Source organism: Cupressus sempervirens, chromosome 9 (assembly GCF_028749045.1).
Source record: "Cupressus sempervirens isolate cs-2001-9-10 chromosome 9, ASM2874904v1, whole genome shotgun sequence".
NCBI lineage: Eukaryota > Viridiplantae > Streptophyta > Pinopsida > Cupressales > Cupressaceae > Cupressus > Cupressus sempervirens.
In genome coordinates, this window is record NC_143126.1 from 564,846,329 (window position 1) to 564,868,189 (window position 21,861).

The 21,861-nt window shown below is 37.1% G+C and overlaps 1 protein-coding gene across 1 annotated transcript in view; it reads right to left on the bottom strand.

Moving 5' to 3' along the window:
* Positions 1-437: 437 nt before the first annotated feature.
* LOC149539909 (B-type cell cycle switch protein ccs52A-like) overlaps positions 438-21,861 on the bottom strand; it is a 34,000-nt gene continuing 12,576 nt past the window's right edge. Inside the window, exons 3-10 of the mRNA XM_089801127.1 lie at positions 7,543-7,647; positions 2,927-3,106; positions 2,727-2,789; positions 2,241-2,435; positions 1,993-2,094; positions 1,579-1,641; positions 1,369-1,437; positions 438-1,226 (exon numbers count right to left, since the gene is read on the bottom strand). Of these exons, the coding sequence (XP_089657253.1) occupies positions 1,173-1,226; positions 1,369-1,437; positions 1,579-1,641; positions 1,993-2,094; positions 2,241-2,435; positions 2,727-2,789; positions 2,927-3,106; positions 7,543-7,647 (831 nt within the window). The 3' untranslated portion in view covers positions 438-1,172. The remainder of the gene's footprint in view (positions 1,227-1,368; positions 1,438-1,578; positions 1,642-1,992; positions 2,095-2,240; positions 2,436-2,726; positions 2,790-2,926; positions 3,107-7,542; positions 7,648-21,861) is intronic.

Consider the following 21,861-nt stretch of genomic DNA (forward strand, 5'->3'; position numbering starts at 1 on the left):
GCAACAACTATTGTGTCTTCTCTTTCTGACAATAAGACCACATATATTGCACAGTAGTGGAATATATTGCACACTAGTATTCCACAGAGCTATAAAGGTGGAAGAAAACAATGTACCCATTACAAAGGCAAAAAAAAATTACCAGTGACTGAACACCATTGCTTTACACAGCAGTGGATGTGCTAGTGTACATCTGCAACAACTATTGTGTCTTCTCTTTCTGACAATAAGAACACATATATTGCACAGTAGTGGAATATATTGCACACTAGTATTCCACAGAGCTATAAAGGGGGAAGAAAACAATATACCCATTGTGCATCCATAGTGACTAATCCAAATAATGCCAATTTAAAATATCATTATCCACTTGATCCACAATTAGACCCTAATATTCTGCAATATAATTTTTCATTCTAACCTGTATCAAAAAAAAATGCAACAAATTCAAGTGCTTACCTAACTTTAGTATTTACTGCTAGAAATAATCCGGGGATACTTTCTCTCAAACAGAGGCCTAGTTTCAGGTGCACATTGCAATGCCCAAACCAGGGTGAACTTCTTGCTTGGTATTATAGCTACAGATTTTAATGATACAATACTGATGGTGAAGTTGATACAGACCAACAGTGAAAATCTCCTGATAAAAAACCCCACAAAATATATAGACAGCCACCAAATAAAAGAATTTGGTGAAACCAAACCTACTCTTGAGAATGACCTTGTCATTCTATGTGTTCTATGAAAGTATCCGAAATTTTCAATGGGCAGAGTAGGAAATATTCCCATGCAAAATATGACATTCAATTGATTGATTCAGAACCAGCATCAATTTTGAGAAATTTGTAAACTTCCAGTTCCAAGTGTTATGGAATTATAATGACCTTGAAATTCTGCAAGTGCCTGACAACCCAGATTAGACTGTAGTCAAGTGAAACATCGTACTGCAGAAACTCACTGGCAGCTGCTGATCAGCCATCTTTCTGTAGTACAGATAGATAAATGTGCCCACAAAAATAGTAACTGCTGTGAATAGGACACACAATTCCCAATTTACAAAACCATTCATCTGTTTATTGAATTTGCGTTCCCACATATGCACTTGGAAGGTATGTTGTTTCATCTTTCCTAAAGGGAGAACTTAGTTCTCTCCTTGATTCATAATATATGCATCAGCGAATTTGAGTTCTACCTAAAGACCATACGCCAGTATCCCGGATGGTGCTCTGAAAGAAGAAGAATCTTAATTTAGCAGAAAGAAGGTGGTGCATTCAAACAAACTAAGATAGATATGAAAGTGCCAAGACAATCCAAAAGAATGCTTCTATCTTTCCATACCAAATGATGATGTAAATAATCAGAATCTACCTGTGACTTAGGAGATGGAAACACGTTCCAAAAGCGCAGAGTTTCATCCCCAGCACCTGTAACGATGGTCTACAAGCATGTGCCCAAAATTTTGGCCAATAAATTGTCTATCATGAAATTCATAGCTCAGACAAGATTATGATAAAAGTGACAACTAAAGATAGCAAGTGCTGGGAGTTGGAGAAGGCAAAAAAAGTTTGCAAGATTTACCTGTCCATCAGGAGAGATTGCAAGATATAGAACCCGAAGAGTATGGCCTGTTAAAGTCGCAAGCTGAACCCAAACAAAAATGCATGAGAATTACAATGGCATCTTTCACTGCATTACATAAAAACAAAAGAAGCTGTACCTAAAACAAATGAATGCAACCATTTATTTCCAAAAACACTAGAATATTAAAATATTGTATAGCTGCAAATTATAACACAATAAGAAGCATAAAAACTAGATTTAATCAAAATATCAAACAGCCATATGTCAAAAGACTCCACATATTTGAAAATACACTACAACATTCAAATAAGAGAGCTAGTGTTCCAAAGAAAAAGTTACAGAACAAAAAAAAATGAAATCCCAAATTTGAGGAGTCAATAAATTATTAAAAAATCAGTGAAATCTTCTAACCTTTGACATGGTTGGATATCTCCACACTATGATTTGGTTCTGAGAATAGCCATGTGTGCTAACAAGTTCATTGACATTTTTAGACCAAACAAGATTGCAAACCTGCCAAAACAAGAACATTTTACATTTTCTATTCGACATAGATGCATATCAGCATGATATACAGCTACACACAAAAGCAGCTTAAAGATCTGTAATTTGCTACATTTTATGATTTATCCAATTCATAACCCAAGATTATATCATACCTGGCTGCCAGTGTCAATACAATTCAAGTGAGAATTTGTTGCTGTGTTCCAAAAGCGAATGCATCTATCAGCTGTCCCACCTCCTGAAGCAAGGAGTCCATGCTGATGAGGGGACCAAGCAATGGCCTTAACAGCAGCTGTATGCTCACTAAACCTTACCACAGGTTGTGTTGATTGTTGATTCCATACCAAAAGCTGTACAAAAACCCATAGATTTAGAATTAATATTCGTGAATCTAAATTCAGATGTTATAAAGCCTTAATTATAATATATTATTGTTATATATTTTATATGAGAATATTTATTCCATGTCCCTTGAATTGCAACTTTTAATGAATTATTTGTATTCAACAACAAATATCTATTATTAAAATTTTAATCCTTATGGATATAGCTCAATGATGCGACAGGCATGCATTTACATATAGCTAAACAATGTGTCAACCACATCAGTAATATTTTGTTGCAAGGCAAAAACATATAACCTGATTATCATTTCCACCTGATGCAAGCTCCCGATTATCATACGACCATTTCAGCCCACATACCTGTGAACCAATAGAAAAGTAGGCCATGACTTGATTTTCATTTGCAAACAATGTGATTGGGACTTAAATGCCACAATAAATGGAGATTTATACATACAAGCAAATCTCCATTCACTTTGTCAATATTATAGGTTTACCTCTGACTTGTGGCCTACAAGCTTGCTGAAAAAGTCGTCTTGAGCACGAATATCACGTTGAAGGATGTTTCGATCCCTGCTTCCGGAAGATAATATGTTGGAACTCCAAGCTAATGCCCCTACTCTGACACGGTGACCCTCCATGGTCCGAACCTTTTTGCACCGAGCAGCATCCCAAATCTAAATGAAAGCATCATTAAATATTTGCTACAAAATCTGGACAAATCTTATGATTACCTAGATAGAAACTTGTGAACTATTTCATAAGCAAACACAGAATTTTAAAAACTTGAAATGAACTCATGCAGGCAGTTTAAGAATCAGGTGTCAAAAAAAATGCACAAAAAAAGCTTGAACAAGACATCATAAACACTTGTTATAAAATTTGGACAATTTTCTGACTGTCCAGTAATAGAGAAGAATTATTTTCCGTGCAACCAATAACTCAGATAAATAATAATCTGAAATTTTGCAGGCATTAAGCTTATATTCAATTCAAGAAGCAGGCCTTGGCTTGATTGTCTATACAATTGCAAATTAGAGCTAAGCTGCCTGTGCTCATTCCTCAGCTGTATTGAGATGGCTAAGGAGACAAACTGAGCATCTGCTTTCCAAAAACCAGCAAGTCTGTGGAGACTGAAGACTGGTATTGGATAAGTAGCCAACTAAAACCTTAAACATATAAAGGCGATTGAAGAAAAAGAAAAAAAACAAAGCGTCCCCTTTGGTAAGATACACATTTTAGTTTTCTGTTTATGGCATTGCCCTGAAGACTCAGTGAGTCCCTCCTGGATTGACGAGACCAAGTATTTCAGTCCCCGCATAAAAGACCAAAATGGAAGGAAACATGGCCAATGCATTTACTTTTGTCTTGAATTATGGACATCACCTTACAAATTCCCCAGAGCTTCAGATTTCAAATCTGCACATGATTTCAACAAAGTTTATGCAGTGGGGCTGTGTTTGTGTAAGATTTAACTGGTAGGTAAGGGTGTCCAGTGCTGGGCCCTGTCCTAGTCTGGAAAGGAGGGAGGGGGTAGGGGGTTTGACATTTCCTGATATTCCTTTTCAAATTTAAATAAATTTCAATTTACTTCCCTCCTTGATCATTCGCTTTTTTTTTCTAGTCTCAAATCCTTGAGAGAATTGATTACTAATTTTTTAGTCCCTCCTATAATGATTGTTGTATCCTTTATGACATGGCTATCATTCAATGGATTTGATTTATGGACGCCATTTCTACGATTTGCAATACAAATAAAAGAATTCTCTTATAAATTTGATTGATTGGTTACTACAAATTTTATTAATTAGAACAGACTGTAACATGAACATAGATTTTTTATATACATTTTTAATTGATTGCAAGCGGTGTTTTTTACGGGATATTTTCTAATATTTTATAAATTTTAATTTCTCAATATCTTGGCACAAATATGGAGACAAATCTGATTCAACTTTCAGTTTCGATTGAAAGTAGAGCAAGATTTTGTAATAATAAAAATAGTTATAAAAAGATGTTTAAAGAGTAAGTATAAGAATTACAAACAGAACTTTGGCAGACTTAGGTTTATATTACTAAAACATTAAAACATGCCAATGATTACATTGAACATTAACAGGGATGGACAGAGCTTTGGGAGCAAATACCCCAATAGGGTCAAAGGGCACTACCCCTCACAGGTGTCTGGGAACAAAGTCCTCAACAGGGTCAAGGGGCATCCCCCCCAATGGGAGTCCAGGGTAACACCCCATGGGAGTCCAGGGTAACACCCCATGGGAGGATTGGGAAGCAACTCAGGCAAGGTCAAGGGGCAAAGCACCTACCACCAACAACACATTAAGGCCCTTCAAAACCACACAAACCGTTGGTGACTGTCATGTTCACAATTCTATCACCTATTTTTTGCAACACCAAGTGTTTGCCGTTTTGAAACTTAGGATTGATTTGAAATGATTCTTAGAAGATTTTGTGAGTGTGTAGGATTTGGGTCAATCCCATAGACAATTAGGGTTAGGGCTGGTGACATGCAAATCAAAAGTATTCTTTAATTTTTTCTATTAATTGTTTTTACCGCCATGGGAGATGTCTCAAAGTCCCTCAAATGGATGGGAGACTCCTTGGCATTCCTTGGATGTCTTGAAGACATCCTAGAGTCCCCAAGCTGTCCCAAAATTAAAGGGCATCCCAAAAATATCCCCAAGACTTGAACGACGTGAATGGGAACACATCCTTGTAGAACATTTGGGCAAACCAAATGTATTTTAAGCTTCTAAAACCTCTTTTCTATTGTTTCCATACAGACATTTGCTCCTATATATTTTGCATTTCTTTATGATGTATTTTCCTTTGATATGAAGCCTTGGTCAAACAAAATCATCTCTTGCTCTCAAACATATTTTGGGCAAAATGAAAAATACAGATAGAAATCTCTCTCAATTCTAATGACTTTTAAAAGATAGAAAGTTTGATTCGCACCAAATAAGCCTGGTGTGACCAAGCCTATCAGCATACACTTTGTATGGCACACACCAAAGAGCTCAATGGGGGCCAACATGTAAAGAGGCAACTTTTTGGTCCCCTATCTTGGTGGACTTACCCCTATAATGATATTCCCCTCTCTAGACTATGTAAATCCTCCACCTTTGTGTTGTTTCTTACACACATAAAGCACTTTGAAATCTCATTGAGAACAAACTAACAATAGAGTTTCCTTAAACATACTAGTGTACATTGTTCATGGAGAATGGTTAAAAACTACACAATGTTTCTTCCAAATATTCTTATAATTCTCTAGTATTGGCACCAATGGATAGGGAATTGCTTGCAACTACAGCATAGCAGTGCATGTTAATTCATGGATGAATTACCAATCAACAAAAATATATTCCTATTTTTAAACTTCTTAGTATTAACACTTTTAAGGCATAATCCTACTGAGCCACATGTTAGTTTGAGCACTCATGGAACCTATACAAAAGTTGATAGACTCTAATGAGATTAAAAAAGTTTTCACATCCGAACAAGTTCCACTTCATTTTTTAAACCTATCAATCACTATTTTGGTTCCCTTATTGCTTTTAGTTTGAGCTATCAGATTTTCTTTCATTTGAAGATGATTTAAAAAGAATCGATGAAGTTGTTATGAGGGTGTTAGGACAAAAGGATGTTCCTTCTCTTCTAAGTCAAGTCACGGGATATGTTGAATTTCATCCATGAAATTCGAATCTCAGCAAATTTTACCCATTTCCGAACTTCATCCGAATTTTTTGGTATTTGATATTTATTATTTAATACAATATTGTTATTTAATACAATATTGTTATTTAATATAATATTATTTTATTTTAAAATAATATTGAGTTATTTAGTTTAATAATTTAGCAATGACAAATTATTTTGACAATTTTGTGGATATATTACTTATATTTAAAAAAGAAAAAATTAATATAAAGATAAATTTAATGTTGATTTTTTTTTCGAATTCTTAGCCTTTCTGAATTTCATCCGAATTTTATGCTAGACAAACTCGAATTCGAATTTGAACCTTGTGACGTAGCTTCTAAGAAAGGAAGCCACTCATCATTCATTTCTCTTCCCGGGATTTAATAAGAGTAACTGTAACAACTAATTTATTAGAATAGCTGCAGCTTGCCATAATTGTAATTTGTATGTAGTTCATGATATTCCAGAAAGTATGCAACTTATTGCTTCCAAAATTTCATATAATTTTGAAAGATGTGTTATTTGGATAAGGCAGAAACTGCGAACGTATTACTCATTTCACAAGGCATTCCCAAATGTAACATAAGAAAACAAATTCAACCAAAAGAGTGCAAAATATTTCGAAAAAACAATAGTTGGGGAACTATCTGTCACAGAGCAGCAGTATTTGCAAGATTATCTGCCAAAAAAGGTGCAGTGTTTGGAAGATTGTCTACTGAAAAGATTACAATTAACAATTAAGCACAATTTGGTGCAAGCCACTTTATAAAAAGTAGCACATGAAGTCAGCATGAGATAATCAATTTTCTTTCTAGCCAATTCAAAGCTGGTAAGCAACAACACTCAAACCAGTAAGTTATACGAGAAATCAAAGGGAAACAAATCTCGGAATTGTGCTTAATTGACTCAAACATTATCATACAATACAGCATAGTTGAGGCCCATTCGATGCTACACTTCTCCAAAACAAAACAGTAAGCTGAATTATATAATTTGCAAGAACGGTGAAATCATAAAATTACATTTTTGTCAATAGTAACACAACAAGACACACTCATACAATCCCCTACCATTTACAGTGGGTAGAGTACTTAATAAGTCTTTATGAACCTTTGGTTCTCAACAAAAAGTACAACACACATACAATCCCCTACCACTGACCATGAGTATAGTACTTAATAAAGTATTTTTGAACCTTTTGGTTCTCAACTAAGAGTACTTGAACCCACTGACTGTGATATCTTCCTAGAAAGCTAGAAACAGAAGACTAGACATGATAATTAATTTTTTTTAAACTCCAGCTATAGATGACAGAAATTCAAATACATCTTTGATTCCTGTTATGCAATTTCTCTGTAAGCCATTTGAAGAAATTTTCAGAAGGTAATACCTGGACCTCACCAATATTCGTGCCAACAGCAAGATACGTGCCTCGCTGAGTCCATCCAACAGAACAGACACTATCATTCAGTCCCAAATCACACAATTTTGTCACCTGTATCAAACAGCATGTAGAAAATATGTAAATCAATATGCTTTCAGCCAGCTTCAAATCAAACGGCATTATCACACAATGCAATCCAAATGAAGATGATTTAAGAGCTAACTGTGACATGAAATACACCATGAAAACTATCATAATAAGAACTTTACTAATTGTATGAAAACCATAAAAGAGAATCAGTGAAATAGAGATTGTGTAACACCCCATTATTAAGTATAGGGTAATTGAGGCTGCAAAACAGTTTTGAAATAATAGTACATATCCCCTGCATTTTCAGACCCACACCAATAACCAACATCTCAAGGACACAGATGGGTCAGAAATATCCCCAAAATACCATATTTGCAGAAATTTTAGGAGGTATCCCCCAGCTGACCAGGGTATATTTAGAGATGTGCCCCAACCATACAAAAGACAGAATGAAATAGAAAATGCAGTTTTTCTTTAAGCAAAAAATTGATAATTTAATAATATTTCTTTTACAGGGACAGAGGGGTCCACAAGACTCTATTAAGATGTTAAGAAGTAGCAAAGACAGAAAGGAGAAAATGAAATATTATCAATTTCTCAGCTGTTCTTTCTTGGATTGGTGTATCTTTTCCTGCTGATTGGCCAGTGGACAGAAAGTAGTAGCATGTTCCAGTGCTCAGAAGCACCAGTAAATTAATTCAGCAATATTGTTCATTGATTATGAGCTCATTTGTTGTATTAAGCTGTTCATGATTCTGGTTTAAGAAATTGTTTTCTGTTTGTACATCGTCAGAGTTCAGATTTTGATCAATATGCCCTTTTCAGAACATTTTAATTTCAGCATCTGAGGTTTACGAATCCTGTCCTCTTGTTTATCTAAACACCTAACAATTCCTCTGATTGATAAGTAGGAGATAATTTCCACAGCAAGTCAAATTGTGATATTGCTATCAGGATTTAACTGTGTGATTTTTGAGTCAAACTCATTGACCCATGTTTCATGAGTAGTGATTCAACACGAATCCATCTCTAATGAGAACAAATGAGTGATTCAACCCCTGTGAGCATCACCTAGATCCAATGAGTGCTAAATGTTCCATTTATTCTCATGAGAGATGGATTTGTGTTGAATCACTACTCATGAAACATGGGTCAATGAGTTTGACTCAAAAATCACAGAGTTAAATCCTGATAGCAATATCACAATTCCTCTGATGCTCTTCCAACTCTTGCTGACTATGTTACTGGTTCTGGCATGGATCTTGATTTGGGTTTGTGGATCTAGTTCATCCTGGGTTTGTCCGCACAAAAAAGCACGTTAAAATCGTAAATGTGCGTGTATTTGCAGACCAAAAACATAAATTAAGATGACAGTACCATATCACAATATAATCAACAAAAACAGCATAAAATCTAATATCATTTGAAATTAATAAATGATAAGTATTATAAAATATTCATTGTTCAAACTTCAAATTCAAAATGAAAATAATAATATCCAGTTGAACAATCAATTTTCAACACCATAAGGATTTTTTATATCTTCAAGGCCAACTCCATTTTCATAGTTTTTGATGCAACATCAAAGGTGGAAAAATGCAAAAAAAGAAAAAACTTGAAGACAGAACAATAAAAAGATTTGCCTAGGTTTGTCTAGGTTATTATATTAAATATCATAAAATTTGGATGAAGTTCGGAAGGGCAAAAATTTGCTGAAATTATAACTTCATGGATGAGATTCGGCAAATCCTGTGACCTTCCTTTAAAAATTGTTGAGGATGATTTTTATAACAATGTTTCCATCAAGAGTGTGCCTTGATCTTTTATTATTCTATACTCTTTTGCTCTCTCTTGGCTTAAGCTCAATAGGTTCTTGAAATAATGCTGAACGAAAGCTAGGTTACTAGACGAGCCAGAAACCTAGATGATTCCAGATAAGTTATGTTTCAGAATTAGGATTGTCTAACGTGTGGATTCAGCAGGGATTAATATTTTTCAGCTAGACTCACTTTAGAATTTTGCCTGTGCATACCCAGGTGATCCCATTTGTGTCTGGCAGATTGTGGAGTGATTCTAGACTTCAATCATCAGGGCATTGGTACCAAACCTTGTGAGCTGAGAGTTCTCAAGCAGGTTCTATGACATCTGGACAGAGACGACCTGCAGGGTTTGCCGAATTTTGGCCATAAGGTTTGAAATTTGATGAACTTCAAAACATTAAAAAATCATTTATATTTGTCTGATATTCATACAGACGTATGGTGTTGTCTTTTAAGAAATGAATTAGGGTTTAATCAATGCTTTCTTCATTCCCTGCCCAAGGAGATTATTTTTCTGCATTTTTTGTGTGTTCTGCTATGCACATTTTTCAATTTCTCAAACAGGCAGAAACAAACAGAATTACATTAGAAAACGGTTCAGTGACCAGAGGTTTCTTTAGTGTCATGCAGTCACTGGAGGTGAGTTTGTAAAGGCATGGCAGAGGTTGAAAGAGGCAGTGGTCGAGGATAAAAGGGCGAGACCAGTTGTTTTGCTTTGACTTGCATTTTGCAAGCCTCGACAAACTCTTGAATTATCTGCAAAACTTAATGGTGCTCAAGACTCCTAAGATTTCTGCACTTGGGGTTACAACATTGCGCAACTCCTAGTTAGGCTGTGTTGCTGTGATTTCTTCTCTTGGTTTAGGCTTTTTTAAAAATAAAAAAAATTTCAAACATGCATTTTAATATTTTACATTTAAATAGTTATGTCATATTAATATATTAATAATATGTAATTTTATATAGATATTTTTTTTGATCCGTAAATAGATGGAAAGGTTCAAATAATGTCATATATTAATAATATGTAATTTTATATAGATATTTTTTTGATTGGTAAATAGATGGAAAGGGCCAGCACCCATTTAATTAAAATAAAGAGATTTACATGCATGGTTCAAAATATCCTCGTCGAATCACCAAAGCATCCGACTACAAAATGTTGCCATAGTTGCCATAGCTGTTTTTCTACAGACTACAATGTCCCACTAGACCATCTGAATCCCAATCATTACTATCTTCCTAGGCATTTCTAATTCTAAGGGATATCACACAAAGATACCTGGTACGAACCATACATAAACAGAGACTGACTAATACAATTTTAATAACTAGCACATCACGGCCCTCAATCCTGGTAATCTGCATCAATACCCCCAGTACCAACATCTATGAAATGCTTCCATGATAATCCAGACACTGGAGCCAGTCGGGTGTAGGTCCCTCCTGGTATGGCGATAAACAGGTCAGTTGGTACCGAGCCTTCCCACGGGCCAGAAACCCACATACAGCAGCACTGAAAAGATCATAGCCGCCAGCCAGAAGTGACACCCTGCTTGGCATAACAAACACCCTGTGCCGCCTCTGAGATAGTGTATGAGCAGAAATTCCAAATGATGCTAACCAAAAACAACTCTGTGCCAACCACAAACATTGTTCCACTTCAACTCTTAATCACACCACCAAATGACCAGAACTGGATGCTGCCTCCTCAGCCAACTTGTCTGCTGCCAAATTGCCTTCTCAGAAGATACGACTCACCCTAAACTCCTCGAACTTATCCATCAGAAAACTGATTGGTTCTGACTATCTCTGCAAAGACCAACTAGGAGTGGTTTTGGTGCGAATAGCATTAACCGTTATCAGTGAATCTCCTTCAAGATGTAATCTAGAGGCACCCAACTTAAGGCCAAGCTCCAGACCACATAATGCTTCCCTGTACTCTGCTAAATTGTTAGTTGTCTCCCCTATGAATTCTATATGCTAATATTTCACCTTTCCAATTTCTAGCAATTCAGCCTACTTCAGCCACACCCAGATTTCCACAAGCCACCCCATCAAAATTTACCTCACCCACCCTGCTTCTGGTGGATTACATAGATTTGTGTTCTGCAATATCTCTTTTACTTTAGAGGCCCGAGGACTCGAGATAGTGGGGATTATCAGTCCCTGGAAGTTGCAGAGAACCTCCCTGACCCTTTTATTGTAGGACAATTTTATATAGATATTATTTTACTAAAATTATTTTATTTATAGCTTGTCTTTTTAAATATATATTATTTTATTTATATAAGATTAAATTAGGGAATTCCTTTAAGGAAAATTTAATGTTAAATTTATTTTTTTCAAATATTTTTCCCTTGTCAAACTTAATCCAAATGTTATCGTTGCTGAACACTAACTGGAACTTGAAACTTGTGACATGGTACGATAAGATGATTTTTGATGCTATCTTGAAGTTTGGTACAGAAATATCTTGGGTAAGCATAATGATTTATGCGTAAATCGCATTTTGTTTGTCCACGAGGTTTGAAAGGCTCTGACTGGTCGGTGGGCGACGGGGATGTTTTGATGATGTGAAACATTTTTTAAAGCTTCGTGAATGCCCTTTTTCTCGATTTCTTGAGCATTGTTTTTGCCTGTTCAAACTTCATAATGTAATACGTAGCTTTAGGCCTCAGTATACATCATTATCCACATGGTTTTGTTCTTCTAAGCAGAGAATATATAGATATATCTTTACTGTCCTCCACTTCGTTGGTTTGTTTGTAATTGGTTTCTAATTCAACTGGAATGCATATCCTCTTGCTTGGGATTATATAGTTTCTTTCTCAGTGCACCTAAAAGAAACTATAATGCCACTTTTAATTTTTAAAGAATTCTTGATACAATGGTTGGAGGTTAAAGTTGTATGCTGTGACTTCTGAACTCTCTATCTAGTTCTTTTTAGGATCATCTTCTTCTTTTTTGATGTATATGCTGTGACTTCTGAACACTCTATCTAGTTGTTTTTAGGATCATCTTTTTTTTTTTATGTTACCAATTCTGCCTTTATAACACCTGGATCTGTGTTCGGTTGGAACTGGACCTGTGATTTGATCTGATCCACTTAATAAATAGATAAATATATATAAGTTCAGTGTAATATCGATTTTTTTTCCGAATTTTTACCCTTGCTGAATTTCATCTGAATTTTATGATCAACGAACTTGAATTCGAATTTGAATTCAAACCTTGCGACTTAAGAAATAGGAATAACAATTTTTTTCAGACAAACATCAATTACCATATATGTATTACAGGCGGAGTACTTGCCAAGTTGCAAAAACTAGCCGAGTTTTTTGGAAAGCGAGTATTTACAACTTTAACTAGCACTAACAGCCTGCTGAAATTTTTGCAAAAACTCACCAGGTAATTGCCAAGTTTTTGTTAAAAACACGATCATAGTTTTATAACAACATATCAAGGCAAAAAAATGGCCCAAATTAATTTTATTTCTCATTTCTTCAATTGTATTTTGCTGACGGAAAATAGTCTTCCAAACACTTGCAAATTGATTTCTATCAATTTGAAGTGGATTTGAGGCGGATTTGAGGTGGTTTTTGAAGAGGATGACGTCAATGATTTGGAAAGGCAAGCTATGGGGGAGGGGGGTGGATTTGGTTTCATTCTAGATGACATTGAGTTGAATGAGTAATACTAATCATTGCTAGTGCCAAGAGAAGCTAGAGCTAGAGCTACATCTAGGATGGAGGATGAGTCATAGACTGAGTTAGACATACCAAGAAATAAGGCACAGTCATGCCCAGTGCAGACTTCTAGAACTAGACCCTCTAGTTCTACCTCTCCCTTTGTTTTTACAAGAGCTGGGAAGAGGAAGATGTAATTATAATGATGTGTTTACTTTTAGTTTTACATAAATTATTTACCATCTTGCTTCCAGCCATCAGCATTCTCACAAGAATGTGATTTTGTACCCACTTTGTGTTTAAATATATCTAGAGTAAGCTTGTTTCTTTTGTGTTCTCATTTATTGGCTCATTGGATGCATCTTCTCATTGTATTTTGCAAATGAAAAAAAAGCATTTCTAATTAAATTTAAGCAATTTTTTTAGTTCCCAGGTTTTTTGCGGAGTTTTTACAGAAAACCAACTGAATTTTCCCCAGAAAACATTTCAAGCCTTGGTGAGTTTTTGGTTTTGGTGAGTTTTCCAACTATGGTTTAAACAAAATCAATCAACTGACCACCCAATGTGGCACAATCTTAGCAAAACCCAGAATGTGTTAGCTACAAATCAGTCAGTTCTTTCAGTTCCCTTGCCTTGTTAAGAGATTAACATAAATCAACCCAAGAGGAGTTTTTGTCTGAATTTCAATTTAGAATGAAATTTCACTTGGAGTATAGAAAAAAGTAGGGACTTCACTCCTCAACCTCTTCTCAAGAAATGGGTAATCAATCAAGCTATCAAGGAGACATTTATTATCAATGTACTTTATTAGTGAGTTCCACAGGCCCACCAATCTTGAAAACATCTCTTCACCGTCCCCCCCCCTCTGCCACGTTTCTCCGCAATCTCAGAGAGGCTTCCTTTGATTTTTGGCAATAGGAGATTGTAAGAGTTTGGCTTAGGCTAAAATTCACCCAAGAACTAAAGACCTCAACACAAGCACACAGTAGACCAATAGAGAGAGAGTATGATCAAAATGACAATATTCATTCAATATGCCAGCTTGAGAGTACACTAGGAGTGCCTCTATATAAAGGCCTCAAGAGAGCTTCTAGAATGCATAGAAGTCAGCAACATGATAAGTCATACAACCAGGCACATGTCCACTAGATATAGGTTATCCTCCATTAAGAACAGAATTAAGTGCGATGATGTGAGGATAAGCCTACAATGGTGTAGCACGCAAATCAGTGGTGTAGACAACGTGCTAAATGAGGAGTGCGGACAACTATGTTGTCAACATGACAACTCAGTGAATGATGCAAACTCTTGTGTTGTAGACACCATGTGCATAATTAGAGTTGCGTAATCATGAGAGCACACAAACTCCTAAGTGTCTCACCTAAACAAAATAATAAAATAATGCAAAATAATTAAATAATGCATTAACATAAGTAAACTTAAGTAAGTGTAATAAGTAAATACTTATTTACACCAACACCCCCTCTTAAGTGCAACTTAGGGGAATGCCCTTAAGCTTAGGAAATCTAGTATGATATGCAGAATGTGTCCCGGCTACTAGGCCATGTTAGGTACCCATGTACATAATGCAAATGCAATCTCTCATAAAGCGGAGAAAGAGGGAAAACCTCATGGGAAAAACCCTCCCCCAAAAAGAGAGATGAATAGGGATGCATGGATGGATGGAGTAATCAAGACCCCCCCATTACGACATACATCCAGTATATACATAAGAGAATGATGAGAAAACGAAGAGAGATAGGATAGGCTCCCCCCCCCAAAGAAGAATGCCGAACAGTGACTGCTCCAATGAAGAAGTTGATCCAAGACTGCAGAATGGTGTTCCTCCCCTTAGGAAGAAACAAGGCCAAGGGTATAAATGAGACACTTCCGCTGTGCGTGGAAAGAATCCCATGAATAAGTGATGTCTCTGAAACCTGCTCAACTGGATGAAGAACCTGTCCCAAAGAACTGTCTGTCTCTACAACTGATGAAGAACCCTACTGCAATTGTTGATCATAAGTATCCACAATCAAGATAGGATAGGCTCCCCCCCCCCCAAAGAAGAATGTCGAACAGTGACTACTCCGATGAAGAAGTTGATCCAAGACTGCAAAATGGTGTTCCTCCCCTTAGGAAGAAACAAGGCCAAGGGTACAAATGAGATGCTTCCACTGTGCGTGGAAAGAATCCCATGAATAAGTGATGTCTCTGAAACTTGCTCAACTGGATGAAGAACCTGTCCCAAAGAACTGTCTGTCTCTGCAACTGATGGAGAACCCTGCTGCAATTGTTGATCATAAGTATCCACAATCACTTCAACCTGTGAGGATCGATCACGTAGAGAGAGTCGGATGGAACCCTCGTGACAACTAGAGAAGGTGCTTCTGCATCAAGAAGAAGAGGCAGATCATCAATACTATCCCCCAAATCTGTCACTAAACCTGTGTCTGGAAAACTGGATGTACCCTATTGTTCTGGACCTATCACTGTGACGATGTTTGCATGTGGACTGAACTGATGTAGTGACCTCTCACTGCAACTATCGATAGAAACCCACGTGTCTGAATCTGTTGAAGCACTATCGCTGGTGTCACTATCAGTTTCCACACTGTATGATGTGCAAAAAGGAGTAGAGGACAAGCTGGGTGAACTTTCCTCAAAGTAAACATCCTTCTCCACAAATATTTGATGTGTCTCGAGATCTATAAGTCTGTATGCCTTTACACCGTCTTCATAACCAATTAAAGTACAAGGCCAAGGTGACTGTGCCTTGCATCCCCTGAAAGATCTCTTTGCCCATGTAGGACAACCAAAGACTCTAAAGTGTGTCACAATAGGTTTTCTGCCGCACCATGCCTCAAAAGGAGTTTTGCCATCTAAGGTTGGATGAGGAGAACGATTAAGAATGTGAGTGGCACTAGAGATTGCTTCAACTTCTAATGACGGATCGAGAGACTTGGCATGGATCATGCAACTTGCCATAGACTTAAGAGTTTGGATCCTCCATGCTACAACATCTATGTTATGTGGACTAAATGTTGGTGGAGTCTGAAGATCAATGCTCTCATGTCTACAAAAGTCCATAAGTCTTTTGTTCACATACATGCTTCCATTGTCCATTCGGTGTACTTTGATGGCCTTTCTAGATTTACGTTCTACATGAGTCTTGAAGGCTAGAAACTTGTCCAACACTTCATTCTTGTTATGAAGAAAGTAGGCCCAAGTGAACCTTGAAAAGTCATCAACGAAGGTAAGTATGTAACGACCCTGTTTGAATGCAAAAGGACCTACTAATACCATGTGAACCATCTGTAGAACACTTGGTGCTCTTGAAGACTTCCCTCTCTGTAACTTCCCCTTTGGATGCGTATCCATTGAATCTGTTGAACATTCACCCTTAGAAAAGTTGATTTTAGGTAGTTGATTTTAGGTAGACCTTTGACCATTTGGTATGGGCAAAGTTGCTGAAGGTGGTGGAAGTCAAGATGACCATACTGCTCATGCCATAATTGTGAATTTGATTGTGATAACAAGGCCTTTGAAGGAGACTTGGGCACAAAATGAGAGAAAGAGTATAACCTTTTGTTATGATTCACTTTCCCCACTGCAACCAAGGAATCGTCTTTGAGACTGTGCACTTTTACTAAATCTGGAAGGAACTCAACTCTATGTCCATCTCCAAGGTGAGTGATTTGGTAGATTGATAGGAGATTTGAACTTAGGTTTGGAACATAAAGAACCTCTTGAAACTCTCCATTTTCCATTTCCACGTTTCCTTTTCCTTCAACTTCCATTTTGCTATCATTCCCCATGAAGATGTGTGGTACCTTTGACTGATTCATTGAAGAAAAATCCTCCTTTGAAGAACCCATGTGATATGAGGCACCGGAGTCAAATATCCATTCCTTTGAAAAGTTTGCATTTGCCATGAATGCTTGCCCTTTGCCCTTTGAATCTGAAGATGACCCTTTCTCCTTGTAAGTATTAGGCAATGGAACATTATGTTTCTTCATGATGTTGGTCAACTCATCAATCTTTTTGAGATACTCATGCTCTTCATGACCCGATTTCTTGCAATAAGTGCACTTCTTCTTCTCCTTATTGTTGTCCTTCTTGTTGGAATTTGAGCACTTGCCTTGTTGATTGGATTGTGGTGTTGTCTTTTTTGCATCCTCAGATTTGCTCTTCCATTTCTTCTTACCCTTTCCTTTATTTGAAGACTGTCCAGCTAAATGTTGAGAACCCTCATTGTTGGCCACCAATGCTTTGGACTGAGGTGATTTGAGAATCCCCATTGATTTCAACTTCTTTTCTTCATCATCCAATAGTTTAGCATATTCATCAAAAGTGACTTTCTTGTAGGCAGACCCTAAGGTAGTCTTTGAGGTGTTAAAAGAAGATACAAATGTGGAATACTCCGATGTCAGCTTGTTATGAATGAGATAGATCAGTCTGTCATCTTTGATAGAACTCCCACAATCAGTAAGCTTTGTCCTTAGCTCATTCACCTTGATGATGAAATCCTGAATTGAGTCATACGACTTAGGATCTAAGGATACAAGCTCATCTTCAATTTTGAAAACATCCTCTTCAGACACTTTACCATAAAGGTTTTCGAGGGTATCCCAAGCTTCCTTGGATGTAGTACACTTCTTGATTTGATACATGATCTTATCATCTACCCCTAAACATATATCACCTAGGGCTTTCCTGTCCATTGCTACCTAAGCTGAAATATCACTTTCTAATGCTTTATCACCTGCTAGTTTAGGAAGAGTACCATCTACATATTGAGAAACTCCATTATGCATGAAGTGATACCACATTTTTATTGACCACGAAGCATAGTTATGAGGAGTTAATTTAGGAAACTTAAAGTTGCCCATAATGCAGAAAATGAAAGAAATGTGCAGAAAAGAGATAACACAACACCAAGAACACCCCCCCTTTTCACTAAATCAAGAAACCCCCCCAAAATAGATGCTTTGGGCACTTTATCAGTAGTACGATTACAATGGGCCACTTGCCAATTTTGGTCTTCGTGGACTTTTGATTTTGCTTATTACAACCTCTTAATTGATTACAAATCTGGAACTTTACAATGTGCTACAATTCTGAAGCATTACAAAGCAAAAAAAGGCCCTATTGCTGAAAGTGACACTTTTGTCCACACAACCCTACAATCCGATAGCAGATCTGGAAAGTAGACAAAAAATAACACATTTTTAAAAAAAAACGAAACCTGTTGTCGACTCCAGATGTGCCCGTACGAAGCGTTTGAAGTTGCAAAATGCAAGATTATGCAAGTACAATCGCCAAATAACGCAATTTCTGAACACTTCGTGCACCAAAACCAAAAAAGAGCTGCACCACTGAAAATTTAGGAAATTCTACCCAATTTCAAACAAAATCGCGCCTGATTTGGAGTTTGGATGCCCGAGTTATGGCCTCCCGAAGTCGGACTGAAAAAACCAAAATGAATCTAGAGAGGGGTTGCATCATCGAATTACAGAGTTAAATTTCACAGTCATACGGTTGTCACTTTAGTTGTGGTTTGCCTTGGAATGACGTCCAGAGCATCAAATTTAATGCAACAAAATGATGATGTTAGAAACACGAAGGCCCACGATGACGATTGTACAAAATTGTACGGGCTGGTACGTGGCAAAAATCCGTACTGTACAGACTGCCGATGTGGCAGATGACAAGGCTACCGATTAGGCGCTGTTTGGGACGTACAGTCGAGCTGATGTGGTTGCTGATGTGTCAGTTGAGTCAACTGCTGACTGGATTTGGTTTATGTGGCAATGATGGCCACGTGTCGAATTGTGATTGGATGCAGACGTGTCCTGATTGTATTTGCCTGCAAAGCTGTCGTGAGCTGTCTATCATTGCAAGTGGTCTGCGATTAAGCAAATGCCGCGTGGCAATTAGGTGGGGTCTGCTACTGCCACGTGGCCAACTCATTGAGTGTCAGTTGGTGTGGGCCCTGCGTTGAACAACGGCTATAAAATGGTTCGCGTTACCGGCTTTTTAACCGCTGCCGGAATATACTTCCATGCTCGCAAGACGACTGTTTTTGAACTACCGGAGGTGCAGAGCTTTAGTCCCACATTTGTGGGATGCGTAAGACCACAAGTCTTTAAAAGACCTCTGCTACAAGCTTTACTAAAAAGCTACTCGCGTGGTTCAGATGGAGTAGCCACCGGTTTCTCAATGCTTGGCCGGGATTTGGCAGTGAGAGCCGCGAGAAGATACTTTGCTGAATATTGGCGGATTTCGTAGGTACAGACGGAATATGGTATGTGCCCACTAATTAAATAATAAGCCCTACGAATAATATAAAATCCACCAAATAATTACAGAGTCGAGCTAGGGTGTTACTGCCCAGTTCGACCAAAAAAAAAAATCTTTGCTGTACAACTGGTCGAAAATAAAATTCGAAAAATACCCAAAAAAGCACGGAATTTAGATCTGAAAAATTAATAATCAAATCAATAAAACGACCATACCCGAACTGCAAATCGGGGCCTCTTGGTTCCGATTTGCGGAAAAAAATTGCCTCACGATCAATTTTAACCCAATATAGGCAAATTTATAGTCGATCTTCACCGAATCGATGCTCTGAACGCAACGGTGAGGCCAGATCTAGCTCTAGACACTCCCAATTTCTGTGGATCCTCCAGATTCAGGTCGAGGTGCTAAAGCATGAACGGTCTCGAACAGCTATGTGTAGAGAATCTCCTTCAATGCTCTGATACCATGTAAGAATTTGGCTTAGGTCAGAATTCACCCAAGAACTAAAGAACTCAACACAAGCACACAGTAGACCAATAGAGAGAGAGTATGATCAGAATGATGATATTCATTCAATATGCCAGCTTGAGAGTACACTAGGAGTGCCTGTATATAAAGGCCTCATGAGAGCTTCTAAAATGCATAGAAGTCAGCAATATGATAAGTCATACAACTAGGCACATGTCCACCAGATATGGATTATCCTCCATTAAGCACAGAATTAAATGCGATGATGTGAGGATAAGCCTACAATGGTGTAGCACGCAAATCAGTGGTGTAGACAACATGTGCTAAATGAGGAGTACGGATAACTGTGTTGTCAACATGACAACTCGGTGAATGATGCAAACCCCTGTGTTGTAAACACCATATGCATAATTAGAGTTGGGTAGCTCATGAGAGCACACAAACTCCTAAGTGTCTCACCTAAACAAAATAATAAAATAATGCATTAACCTAAGTAAACTTAAGTAAGTGTAATAAGTAAATACTTATTTACAACAACAGAGATGTCTCCTTCAGAGAACTCCATCTAGGACGCCGTGAAGGCTTCCGAGATGCCCAAAAGTCCCCCAACATCAAAGAAACTCACAGGAATCTCCTAGACATTTCTTCTAAAAGGTCCAAAAAAATTAACTTAAACTCTAAACTTAAGTTTTAACCCTAAGTTGTTTTTTATTTTAAAGATTATAAATAATAAAATATTAAAGGAATGCTTAAAACTTATAACCTAAAACAAAATTCTATTTCCAATGTAAAGTGAACACTAGGAATCTGATCGTTTGTAGCCCAACAAAAGGTGTCTGAGCTGGGTGAAACTGTTTGTTTCACTGTGCACAAATATTTGGGAAGTTTCAAATCTATTCAAGGTGTCAAAGGTTGCCCTAAGTGAGTGCTAGCTTCAAACCCTTAATGGTCATGGAGTCACAGGGATCCAAATGCAAGGAAAAGGGATAGACTGCAGTTCCAGATATGCATTACTCTGTCAATGATTTGCTGTTCATTTCTGAAGCTTAACATCAATATACAGTGTTGTTCTCTCACCTCAAATGGGTGGATTTACAATGACATCAAACTAACGTCTAATTGCATTATTATAAATTCTGAAATAGATAGCAGCATTATTGGATAAATAAATCTGCAGCAAATTTGAAATAAAAGTAAGTACTGTTCATGCATGTCATTTGTTTTTTTCAATAATTTATGAGTAATCATGCAAAGAACTTTACCATATACATGCCAAACAAATATCATTCCCATATAAATATCAGAAACTATACAATCAGAATAAGGGCAACTGTTTGATATGACATTAGATACACAAATTTGAAAATAAAAGCAAAACTTCGGGGCAGATTTTGACATTTATAATTCAAATTATTGAACAATGAATACTACAACTAGACTAGTTATTATGTTGTACATCTTTATCCTTTTAAAACTAATAGTAACTTTCTCCTCTGGTTTTCATTTTTTCATCTTATGATAGATCACAGAGTGCGATCCATAACATTGATACAAAAAACTTACACAATCAAATCCAGAAGCTACATTTGCACATCTCAAGGATTGTGGAAATTTACGAGCTCTCTCTTAATAGTAATTTTTGAAGTGCTAATAGTAGTACTATATGTGCTATCATTATGTCAGCACTGCTCCCCCTTCCCCACCCCCCTCAAGGCATTCCCAGTCTTAGGCACCAAGTACCCCCCGGCCCCTCAAGGAAACATCCCCAAACCCCGCGGAACACCAGTGAGATGTTTATTAGCAATGTACTTTATTGTCAGCTATCAAGGAGACATTTATTAGCTATCAATAAGCACAAACTGAGTTGGATTAGTGTTGGAGAACTTTTAATCCTGAAAGCAAGGTCACAAGTTCAAATTCCATAGGAGGTAGGGTATGTTTGCCTTGTTTGTAGGCAT